We start from the raw sequence: 12,656 nt of genomic DNA on the forward strand, positions 1-12,656 counted from the left end.
TCAAAAATATTCAGTATTGATATTCGGCCTTTCTTTGCCAGACTGATGAGAAGAGAGAGACACGAGGGGAAAGATGGTGTATCTGCTATATTTCCAACCAAAAGATTCCTCACACTGCTGCGTAATAGCACTGCAGAGCGCTTCTGTATTCTTTCTACATTAGAGAAAAGCTGTTCACAATTTTATTTCAACATGGACATTCTCCCTCTTTGTAGGGAGACTGAATTTGTAAGGAAGGGGAAAAGAGATATCTCCAAACATAGAATTTGTTCTGTTACCCCACATTGTTTCATTGGGACAAAATATTAAACCAAGATCAACTTCAGGCTCATACTCCTCAAATTTATAATAGTGTTTGCCAGCCACACTGCAGACAATCTGGTCTCATAACGGGAGTTTCAGGAGATATGCTGTCATGAAAGCATTCCTATTGCTCTTTGGTGAACACACGCACACTCTTATTTCTTTTACGTGAAGGGCCCCTCCTGCAGCGTTAATGCATTATCCCCTCTTCAGCGGGAGAATAGCCTCTATTTTTCCCCTTCTGCTTCTCCACAATTTAGAAGTTTATAAGCTATTTGCACTGATGAGGTAAAGAGAGCTCTGCAAAACCAGGAGGTCATTGGGAGGAAGGCAGAACAAGCATCCTAACCCGAGTAGCCAGCAAAAGAGTTTGTCAAGGAGAAAAATTATTTCGGTGAAAGCGTCCGAGCGTCTGTCAGACATTTTCATAGAAGCAACTTTTCTCCTTGACAAACTCTTTTGTCCTAAGATCCAGAAGCACAACAGGCTTTATAACTTTACCATTCTAAGGATGGTACCACTAAGATGCCTATCAAGTGCATTTAATATCCGCCAGTTTGAAAACTAAGCAGCATAATCAAAACCAAACAAATGTAGTTCCAAGCAACAAAAGGGTAATACACAGAACTTAGCTGCAAAGCCATTAATAATAAAAAAAAAAGGCTGAATTTGTCATTTCTGCCACATTTAGTAGATCTTTTTAGCCATTCTGACCTCATAACACTATCTGTTTTCTTTTTAAGCAGGAAACCTTGTCATAAACAATCTCCTTCCACTCCTTTGCACCCTTTCTTTTACAGCACTATGCTTCCCCCAATATTTTCCATTTTCCTGACAATTTTCATAAAACAAAATGGTCTACTTCCCCCCCCCCCCCCCATTCAGAAGAGGGGCTTAAGATGCATTGGTCCAGATTTCTGGCAAGTAGGTGAAGAGCCTTTTCAATTAGAACATTTGGTCTCCTACAGCAACAACTGCGAAGCTGAATGTGCTGAATTTTTATTAGAGACTATCCATCCCTGTTGTTTTTTTTCTTTTCCCCTGAAAGCTCTGCTTTTTGTCATTTCTTACTACAAACCTACACCTGCTATCAGTTAGTTGTTGACATGGATTCTTATAGATCAATTATCCCAAATTCCTGGCTGCTAAAAATCTCTTCCACAGTCAGCTGCTATTTTATGTCCTCTTTCCTTGCAGAGTTTCCACTCTTGCTGAGGAACAAAGGCACCAAAGTACAATTAACACTAATTTGTATCAGTTCCCAAACACTCAGTCTCTGCCAATATTCAGGTTTCACACTATCGCACCTTAACAAGACCAGGCATATCAGCAGCCACAGCACTTGACTACTCAAAGACAGCCCCACACGCCTTGCACTTGGAAGGCATCTTTTTTTCCACCCTTTTTCTGTTTTTAATTTAAGTCAGGGGTTCCACAGAAGTTTGACAGCATGCTTCCACAGAAAAATCTCCTGAAAAATGAAGCTRTCAAATTTAGAGGTAAAACTCTCTAACAGACTAGATTATATGAAGTGGGAGAGCAGATGAAACAACCCTGATCTCTTGCAACCCCTGATCTCTTGCAAAATTTAAAGCTTCCATGGAGATGACTCACTCTAAACATGACAGTTCTGCGGAATTTTTTTAGTGCTCAAATTATAGTATTTTGACAGCAAAGTAGCAGATCTTCTGGAGTGCTTGTTTGTGTGCTTTAATGAAGGCATCTTAAAAATAGAGCTAAAAATCTAGTTCAGCCTGTGACACATGAAAGACATAAGTCAAAATAACTGCACTTACAATATGATCACTGTTTTTACTGCAGGCATACTTACCATCTGACATGTCCTTCAGAACCAGGTTCTCCAGCTCACCCCACTCYGTGTTAAGCCGTTTCATCAACTTGAATGCATTTACAGGATGTCCCAAAAATCCCTCTGGGTCTTTTGTAGCAGTATCTGTCAGCTGATCTAATTTCTCTGCCCATCTATAGTGAAAAGRTGTACTAATTATAGTTTCATTTAAAATTCTTCCACTGCACTACAGAACTACTCAACACTTGGCTAGTAAAAATCCCAATACAAAAGTGCAGGCTTTTATAGTATCTTATGTGTAAAGCTCTTCTGGAAGAAACAAAAAGGCCTTTTTTTGTTTTGGAAAAAATCCTCTTCCTCAGCTGCAGCTTATGTTTTAAACTTGTGCTGCTCTTGTGATCTTTGCTGGAACACTGCAGAAAGAACTCCTTCCTACAAATATCAAGTGAAGCACGCCAGCAGATCCATTACGAGTTTTCACACAGGACAAATACAAAAGCTTTATCCACATTTTTGGTCATGTGTTTTTAAGTGCGCTTTTTCTAAAGTTTACAAAAAGGTAGTTCAAAACACATGTCCCAAATGATTTTACTTTGAGACACTCTCAAATCTGTTCTAAGTCCTTTGCCTCCCACCACAAAACTGCTTTCCATATTATAAACTTACACAAAAAAACCCCATAGCTCTTGTGCTCCCAAATAAGAAGCCTCAATCAATTCTGCGATGCCGTAGTTCTGATTCGGCAAACTTCCCCAGCTCTTTCAGCGACATAAGCCATTCACAACTCCAGTTCATTCCGAAATGAGCAAACCTCTCCACAGCTACTGCTGTTCATCTGCCTATCGCTCTAATGGAAGCATCCAGTGTAGCTGAGCCTCAAGTCAGCAGGCACATCAGCCATGCCAAGAGCAACAGCACTATGCTACGGCTGCAGAACAGCCAAGCTTCCCCTCCCTGTCCAAGGGGATGCAGATCTAGAACACAGAGACGTATAGCAACACTCTGAACATAGCACAAAATACTGTTAAAAAAGCCACACTCCATAGAGAACACCAGGCAGCAACATCAATATAAAGCAAATACAGAATCTGTAGCCTGCAGGGGACTCTGTACGTGGGCTGGCAATCAGCTTGCTCCAAAACTTGGTATGTCCAAATTAAGTTTGTATACTTTACCCAAAGCAGGTAAATGTTTAATTTTCCAACTGCTAAATGCACCACTGTTTGTATTCAATCTTCCTATATAATTTTTAACTGTTTCCCTACCCTCTGACAGCCCCAGCATGTGGTTCTTGTCAGCAACAAAGCGACGGATAGTGTTACCTCCAGGAATCAACATATTCTGAAGCAGGGGGCTCACAGTGCTCCTGTGGAACAATTCCAGCTTCTAAAAAGCTGAATACTGAAGAGACTAATTTCAAGAAATCCACTGCACATTTCCCAATGCATGACTATCAAACCTAATGAGTAGCTAAAAGTCACTGCTGCTGTAACCCACAACCACAAGACCAAGATTTCTTTCGAGTTGATTCTGTTTCATAAAAATCCACCACAAGCCACCCACAAAGGTATAAGCCATCTTCCTCACTTCAGTACATTTTTGACTTTCACTGAGTTTATTTACGTCAACAGAAACAACCAATATCTGTTAGCTAAAGAACAGAGCTTCAGAAGATGCTGGGATTTTTTTTTCCAGTTTCTTCCATCTCTCTGACAGTTATTTTAACTTTTTTGTCCTGACAGTGGACACCTCTAATATAATAATTACACACGTGTGATGCTTATATGATAAACTGTATTTATATGTTTTTGGCTGTCCAATCCATACGCTCCCATCTTAATTTGTGGCTATAAAGAAGAGACTCATAACTTTCCAAACCTCTGAGCAATTCCAACTCGTGTATTTCATAAGGTGATAAAAATAAACAGCCTGACAAAAGAATCTTTCTTCTCAGATGGCTTGCAAGTTTAGATGTCAGAATGTAATCCAAGGAAGTTGAAATAAAATTCATACATTTATCAAACTTTGTAGACATCCTTATGACAGATTTATACACGCTTTTGAAAGCCAGGAATGCATCCAGTTCAGTGATACAAAAATCTTATTTCTAGTTCTGATAAAGTCTGAGATATTGGGTTCTGGTCTTCAGACCTACAGAGCTGAGCAACATAGTAACTGCAATGGTCAGGGTTCTCAGTTATTTTTAAAAGCAGTAAAGTAGTTTTATTTTGCTTTATTTTAGTTATAAACCAAAACATAGCATGTAAAAAGAGACTCTGTTCTTGTAATGATTTATTACTATTCACTGGTAAGTCCCCTCGAGTTCTAGCTTAAACTCTCCTGAACAACACAGCCACATCACCAGATTTTAGAGCTTTCACATCTGGTACGTCATTGCAGTCTGTGTAACACACATCTAGAGATTTCTTGGGTTTTAGTTGCCACTAAGCAGAGGTTGTCTTTTGAAGAATTACATGCCAAGAATCCTGCCAGCGAGGATATAATACAGAAAAGCAGGTTGATGAGTTTTCACCATTAGAAAGCTGCACAAAACAAACCACTGGCTTGGAGATAACAATTTAGGAYGAAAAACGAGCAAAAACTGCTAGTTAATCTTTGCCCCAGAGGCAAAATTCCTCAAATTTAGTCAGCCTTGTAAGTACTTTTTACATTAAGGGTGGACTCAAATTATTAACTATTAGTATTACAAAACAAACTGCTTACTTTTTGATCTGCTCCAGTTTGCTCTCCTCTGCCTTGATATAATCTTTCAGTGATACCACCAGATCTTTTTCTGTATTAATTAAGTCTGTCATATGACCTAGAAAATAAGTCAACAGTTTGGTTAGACAAGGAGAAACAAAAAAATGAGAACTGAATAGAGTTCTTCCTCTCCTTTCTACTCTTTCCTCCCCAAAGTGCTTCTGTATTCTAAGATGCCTAAAGGAGCACTCAAATGAGACTTCTTGCTTTTTTTTTTTTTTTTTGAAGGAGAAAACCTCATGTTGGACAAAGCTTGTTGCCATGGAAATTAACACAGTATCACAAAATTTATTATTAGAACTAATTTAGGATTCATTTGGAAAAGAAGTAGGTTGCAACTGAGTAATCTTTCATCCAAGCATACATAATGTAGACCAAATAATGGCAAAGCTACAAAAATATACAAAGACTTCATGTTTGACATACAGCATTAGTCCATTTTTTAATTTTTAAGATTATTTACATGACTTCAATAGGTCSCCTAACAGTCTCTCAGTTCATAATTGCTTCATTCCCTGTAAGCAGGCAGTTGAACTGGTTTATTTTGAAGTGATAAACTTCATGTCTTCAGTTGCATTACATGCCATTAGAACACAGGAGGGGTACACTGCCATACTGGTGGTATTAAGCACCCTCGACAGTTGTTTCACTTTCCTCTACCTATGTGTAATAGTTCACACCAAAATTTTKTTTAAAATTCAATTCCTACAAGAACACACAATGCATGCAAACCCTTGCCTTTGTCACTGGACTATCTGGACTGACTTAAGTAAAAGCATATTTCTCCCAAAAGTAAAAAGTCAAACAGGTCATAAGAACTAATAAGTGGATTTAGTTCTGTACTGACTACAGCCCCGTGCTCCATTAGCTTATTGTTGCTGAATGACTTTTGAGAGTTGTAAAAAAATTCTTTCAGCTATGTACTATATACACCAAAGTGTCTCACCAATGGAAGTGAAGAAGTCCGTATGGGCATAAGAAAAAGGCAGTAGAAATCCAAGGGCTACAATATAGCAAATCTTGTTGAATGCCATAGTTTAATAGCTGCCACCTCACCACGTACCTACGAAAGAAACATAAAGTAGGTAAAACTTCCCTACACAGAGATTTGAATCTACCTTTGAAAGAGACAGCTTATTGTCTCAGGACTGCCACTAGTCCTTGAGGCAGCAGAATTTCAGTACCAGAGGTTCACCAACCAGCAATCCATTCTTCTTTTATAGTCCTGCCCTTGATAAGCTTGAGCACAAAAGCTCTCACAGAGGACTGACTCCATTCTGCAAAAACATCTTAGTAGTACTTTTGCCTTGTGCAATAGGAGAACGAAGAATAGCTTGGAGACAGGGTCATCACAAGCATTCTTCATCTTTTTGACATCCAAGAAACACTGCAGATAGAGCCGTATCACAAAAAGTGTCAACAAGAAAAAACAAGACTCCTAAAACCAAACGCTGAAGAAAACCACAATAACAAGTTACAATACATAACATCACGTTCATCCACCCACTGAAAAAACAGTTGCCTCTGATGAGTCAGAAAGATGCCTTTGGGAACAGGTATAAATACAACCCCTATACAACCAGTCCACATAATAAGTTACTTGCATGCTCCTGCTCTTCAGCCAGCATCCACATCTGAAAGCACACCTTGATACAAAAGGCTACTCCGTTGGCTGATTCAAAGTTAGTCTTAGATGAGTCTGTAACAGATATACAGGCCAGTGCTTTCTCCTGTAACAGCTGCCAAGTTCATGGCCTTTCAAGATCCTGAACCTTCAAAACAGCCTAGGATTTCCTCACTAATGCATACTTTAAATGTTCTCTTGGAATTCACGTTTGTGTTTTCCATACACAAGTCTGTTCAACCTCTCACGTACAGCATCTCCTTTGATAAATCAAAACAACTGTTCTACAACTCTTCCAGAGGCAAGAGCTAATAAAAATCTTCTACTCCCAAAGAAACATCACAAAGCCAGTCCAGAAAGCTACAAAATGGCTCAGTCTGTTTCRGGAAGAAAGCGATATGCTTTGGATTGAATTGACAGTACTTGTAGTGTACAACATAAAAACAGGTGTGCCATTCACAGAAGGTGCAAATAAAATGAGAAAAGTGCAAAAATCATACCTAAAGAAAAATCATTCATCTCACAAGGGTAGGTAATAATGAAAATACTCTCAGGACATCAAATTGCAGTGTCATCTTCTCTTATTGCACATTAAGAGTCACCAAGCAATTCATGCCTTTCCTTTTCACCTCTAGCACTAACGGAAAGAAAAATACACAGATGTGGATTTACTGATTCTGTGGACCACCTCTTGGGCAGGACAAGCACAGTTTCACCAGCGCTACCAGGAACACCAGGAAACTCACAAGTGCCCAGTAAAGCAGGGCAGCCACAAACTCTCGTAAACCATCTGAAATCTGTGTGACCAAAACTGAAGGGCTGAAACATTCCGACACATTTACCAGCAGAAGGAAAGCTGTCAAGTAAAAATGTGGAGAGGGAAAGCCTGGAGTCATGTTTTTCTTCCCAGTCGAGGCAGAGACTGCAGTCTCACAAATGCTCTAAACCAGCACTGTTGCTTCTACAGGAAGGAAGTTTTCTCACAGGTAAGTTTACTTTCACTTTCTACTTCAAAGCTGTATCCACAGGGTGCAGGGACACTRATGTGTACCTGAGCCCCTAGTAAAAAACCTGCTCAATTTCCCGTTTTGCTCTCCACAAAGCCCAGGGCCTCCTGCTCATTCAGAAGTCAAGCAAATACATCCGCGAATCAATTACAAAGCACAGTTCTGCTACACAATAAATATTTGCTAACATTATCAGTACTCAGAATTTATTGAGCTGTTCATTGCACTTAATAAAACACAAGGAGACCATCATAAAAGTTACTTTAGCATTAATCAAGATGAAACCTTAAAAAAGGAAAAAATATATATTATGAGAAAAGATGTCTCCTCTCCACCAAGTGGCTCTTGGTAGCAGTCTTCCACCTAGCAAGACAGAATGATGCCTTAAAGCCTATTTGAGTAACATGCTTTGGAAACAGTTTTTCTTCTTCTTTACCTGCCTTTACAGCCTGCTCCAATATTGCTCAGACTCTGAACACAACTGCAACCCTATTTCCCCTAAGATCTCCCTCCTCACACCTTCAGAGAAGCACAGCAAAGGACAAGTGGCAATGGTCACAAGTTGCAACACGGGAAACTCTGATTAGGTACAAGGAGAAAGCTTCTCAYAATGACAGCAGTTAAGCACTGGAAGAGGCTGCCCAGAGAAACTAGGTTTTCCATTATTGGGAGAGTGTCAAAACTCAACGGGTAAGTCCCTCTGCAACCTGACCTAACTTCCAAGCTCACCCAGCTTGAAGCAGGAGGTTAGATGAGATGACCTCCAATTTCACTTTCTCTTTCATTTCAGAGTCTCCAGCTTTTCTGTCCTTTGCAAGGATTCAGAATCCTCCAATAACTTTCAGTCACCCTCCGATTGCTTCCCTCCCAGCTGGAATTCAGATAATTGGAAAGAGAGCCCAAGACAGCGGCCGGCCAAGCTTTCACTGCCCTAACAACAGTTGCTAAGGAGCATGGCTTTTAAACCTGCTGCAAAAGGACCGGCTACAGGTTCCCAAATCAACAAAAACAAAGCTCAGTTAACATAGATGCTGGAAATCTCTTAGACACACAGGCTGCCAAATAAGTAGGCTTAATTTCTTCCTATCAGTGACATGAAGGAAATCAAGATGAAAATCCTCTCTACGTTATTGCTGTCAGTCTGACTCTCCTCCTCAACTGTCCCTCAGGCAAACGCAAAGATGGTAGTTGAGCAGCTTAGAGAGGAGGGAATCTACTGCCCACACACAGAAGAAATGATTTTAGTCCTGATTTCAGTAGGAGTCAGCCTGACAGTTTTAAACCAGGAGTTTCCTGACTTTCTATACAGAATATGTTTGCTAAGCTTTGAAACAGTGAAACATGGCAGAGAAAAAACAAAAACAACAACAAAAACCAAAACCAAAAAAACAAACAGAAAATAGCAAAGAACAAGCAAATATGAAATTATAGACATAGATATAGATATGCAAGTAAGACAAAGCAGCAATTAGAGGAATCATACTGCCAAATGTGGCATAGGATTCACCTAATAGCAGGGATGGACAAAAAAATGCCATTTCATTTGTTGAAATTCAAGACTTTTTCTTATGCTCTTGTAGAGCCTTCAACATTTGCTCTGCAAGGGGAAACAGGATTGCAAGAGATGCATCAGAACGGACGTACATGTAGCATCCATGTAAGCAGAAAGGAAGAGCAAAATTAAGACAAACCACAAAGAGTGATATAACCTCAAAACCACCAAAGTCACACTAATTGGTGACTGAAAACCAAAGTGTTTGTCTGAACATGCTTTTCATACAGCCACCAACACTAACAATTCCAAGCTCCCAGGTGCTTACCAGGACCCAGAAAGTAAGAAGCTACAGATGAAAAATAGAAATAGAAGGCATACTCGCATATGGAATTATTCTGGAATAGCTCTAAGTTAATTCCAAAATAGCATTTTTATTTAAGAAATAAGTGAACCTACTCTAAATTAAGGTTGCTGCAGGGTTGGTAATCAAAACCACATCTCCAGGATGCTTAAACTTTTGATTTAAATACTAGTCAATCCTTACTGCATCGCACTTTATGTTTAAAAAAAACAGTTAAACAGAGCTAAGCTGGGGCAGGGGAGGGGAAGAGGATAGCACCACAAAGAGTGATAGATGCTCACTGCAGTAAATCTATCTCAGGGAACAGAGTTCAAGTTATTATCGTCTGACACCACACACTTGGAAATATCACTCAAAATTAAATACTTGAGAGATCTGGGAAAGTTCTTCAGCACCAAGAGTAGTTAACTGCCATCATTGTTTAACAGTATCAGTACAGAAACGCCAGAATTCAGTTACCTAAGTTCTCTAGCAGCTTGTATTTAAAGGCTGATTTTAAATTAAGATCTAAGCAGTGAGAGAAGAAAGCAGATTTTCTAGAACTGCTACTAACACAAAAACATGGGRTGTTTTAAGGCATCTTTTTAATGTCAAAGTTGCAATGTAAGTACTACTTTGAAGAACTCTGCTGATTACCTTTAGTGATATTTTGGAATTTTTTTTACTGGTTGGTAGTACAAATAAAGGACTTGGTGTTCCTACTTTTATTTGAAAGGGATAAAAAGCAGCCAACATACTACATCTCTGAGATCTTAATTATCTCTTCAAATCCTTCTTTCTGCAGGACAGAAACAAGAGATAAGGATCACTTTGACAGTCAAAGTAACTAATAAACGTCTTTTAAGTTTCACTTATTACCACCTTGAATTGAAGGCAGCATTCAAGAGTCTGACTATAAAACTGGGATGTTTGTACACAGATTTGTACCTAAGAAACTAAAGGAAGTTTCTTCTTGCTTCTTCCAGTGTAAGACTGAATGGACACAGTCCTTTCATAGCCCACTTATTTTAACTTTCTAAGCCAAGGCAAAGAACACTGGCACTGCAGCACAGCGCTTATCTTACTAGACACAACAAGCAGAAGGCTATCCTTCTATTTATTCTCTGCTCAAGGATTAGCAGAGTACATACAGAGATATTCAGAATGTTTTCAGATATTAAGAGTGATTATAAAGAAACTAGGAAATTCCAGTGATCAACAGCTGAAGAATAGTAACAAGTAAGAGTTCTTCTGGGCTCAAGTTCTAGCCCAGCAGGTTGTTCTGCAACAGCAGAAAGCCTATTCATCTTTTGAGAGGAACAGCAACTCTGAAGTCACTGGAATAATACCACCTAGAAATGCACAGTACAAGTGACAACAAAGATATTGTTTCAGCACAGACTTTATTTACAGTCTTTCTTCAGTTAAATACACTCCATTTATAAAGTAAGCTTTTTCAACAAGTATACTGYGTTGCAGCACTTTCAGAGACAAACAAACAAAAAGGTGTTTCTTTATCTGTATCGATCTCAACATGTAGGTAGAGTTCTCCTCCCATAAACCTCTTCATCCCTTCCTCCATGGGGTTAGTCATTATTTGTCATTTGTGTTTATCAAACTGCACACTGGGTATATTCTAATCTATGTGCGTGCCTCAAAATAGTTCTAAAAGCTAGAATTTAAAACCATTCATTATGCAACAATGTTTAAATCTATAGGTCAGAGATCTTATCTCTCCTTTGGCTCCATACATCAGTCTCAATGTATATATTCACTCTGTAGTTCAAGACAAGTTTCTGCAGCAGCTCCTGTCTCCATACTACACCACTTGTGCCAGCAAAAGGCCCATCATTTGTGGGGCTCCGCACTGAATTAGCAAAGGGAACGAATCCACATCAAATAGCTATTTCTTACTGGGAGATGAGGTAGTGATTCCTCCCCCCTCACACTTCCAATATGGTTTGCTATGCAACACCACAAGCAGATGTACTAGCACATGTGAAGAGCACAGACAGGAACTGCTCAGAACAGTACTGCCACTAGATGTAGTTCTTCAAACGGTGCTTCTCTTCAGGAGCTAAATGAATTACACCTGGAACAGATGTGCCCACCTATACCACAACCACAGCTTACAGGGCAGAATTAACACTCTTAACTCAGCCAGATTTAGGCACATTCCTGTTACTTTGACTCTGGGGGGCAAGGAGGAGGAAGGAGGAAATCAATACCAGTTCTGTCAGCACATAATTAGAAAACACTGCAAAGTAGTCTGGATCCAATCAAAGGATTTATAGCATGGTTAAGACATTTTAAATGCATCCAACAATGATCCAAAGGTAGTAATGGGTGCAGAACAGCAAGGTGGACAACATCTCTTATCCCGAAAAGCAGGCCTCTGCTTCCTGAACAACTTGGGAAGTCATTACCTTTACTTTCAACGCCCTCACCAGAGCACTGTTTGCATGTTTAGTTCAACGGCCTTATAAGAAACTGCCTCTAACATACATCTGCTTGTTATAACTGATAGCCTCTTTGTTACTAAAACCTTGAGCTCAGACTCTTTACCCAACCGAAGTAGGTGAATACTTAAGCACTCATGAGTCTCTGCAACTCCTCTCGTTGAATTCAGCAGAAAAAAAAAACCACATCAAACTGAATGCTGGGTAATCCTTTACACGTCAATAAGACCTTCTTTCCACAAGTCTGAACTATCGTTCCTCTAGGAGCATGCAAGCTTTTCAGGTAAGCCGGAAAAAAATGTACTCTAAACATATCTGACATTCTTACTGTCTCTTCATTCAGCGGCATCCTCAAGACTCCCTGCTGAAATTTCCCCTCTAGTCAAATTAATCCCTCCTATCGAGATACCTGCTCAGGGGTGTACCTTCCTGCAGATTACTTGGATGTAAAATAGGTTTTACATCATGCAATTGCCTTTCTCCAACCCAAAGTAGTAGAAAGAGAGAATTCAAGGCAAGCCTTGTTCCTCGTAATGCAAGTACCACATAGAGCACCCACAGCTGCAAACCCCGAGCGCAACGCTGACACAACTGGTGCAGTCCTTCAGCGCCCGTGCAGAGTAACTCAGGCGTTTCTCCGGGCACCAAACTAATTGTTTCGGTATCTCGGCACTCTTCAGTTCCCCGGACGGCACAACCGAGCCGGTCGGCAGCTGCAGTCCCAGCAGCAGCAGCCGCCCCCCTTGGACCGCCGCCCGGGAAGCCCCGACGGTGCTGCACAGCGGGACGGGACGGGGCGGGCAGCCGCGGCGGGGCGGCGAGGCGCCCGCCGAGCAGCGGCCGTCGCAGGGGGCC

General features: G+C 40.3%; 1 protein-coding gene across 12 annotated transcripts in view; it reads right to left on the reverse strand.

Annotated features, from left to right (window-relative positions):
• P4HA1 (prolyl 4-hydroxylase subunit alpha 1) overlaps positions 1-12,656 on the reverse strand; it is a 60,268-nt gene that overhangs the window by 25,531 nt on the left and 22,081 nt on the right. For all 12 annotated transcript variants that reach the window (XM_026073437.1, XM_026073430.1, XM_026073435.1 and 9 more), the window contains 3 exons: positions 5,823-5,939; positions 4,838-4,934; positions 2,135-2,286 (listed from right to left, as the gene is read on the reverse strand). In XM_026073437.1, the coding sequence (XP_025929222.1) occupies positions 2,135-2,286; positions 4,838-4,934; positions 5,823-5,910 (337 nt within the window). In that variant the 5' untranslated portion in view covers positions 5,911-5,939. The remainder of the gene's footprint in view (positions 1-2,134; positions 2,287-4,837; positions 4,935-5,822; positions 5,940-12,656) is intronic.

Source organism: Apteryx rowi, unplaced genomic scaffold (genome assembly GCF_003343035.1).
Source record: "Apteryx rowi isolate R43461 unplaced genomic scaffold, aptRow1 scaffold_369, whole genome shotgun sequence".
Taxonomy (NCBI): domain Eukaryota; kingdom Metazoa; phylum Chordata; class Aves; order Apterygiformes; family Apterygidae; genus Apteryx; species Apteryx rowi.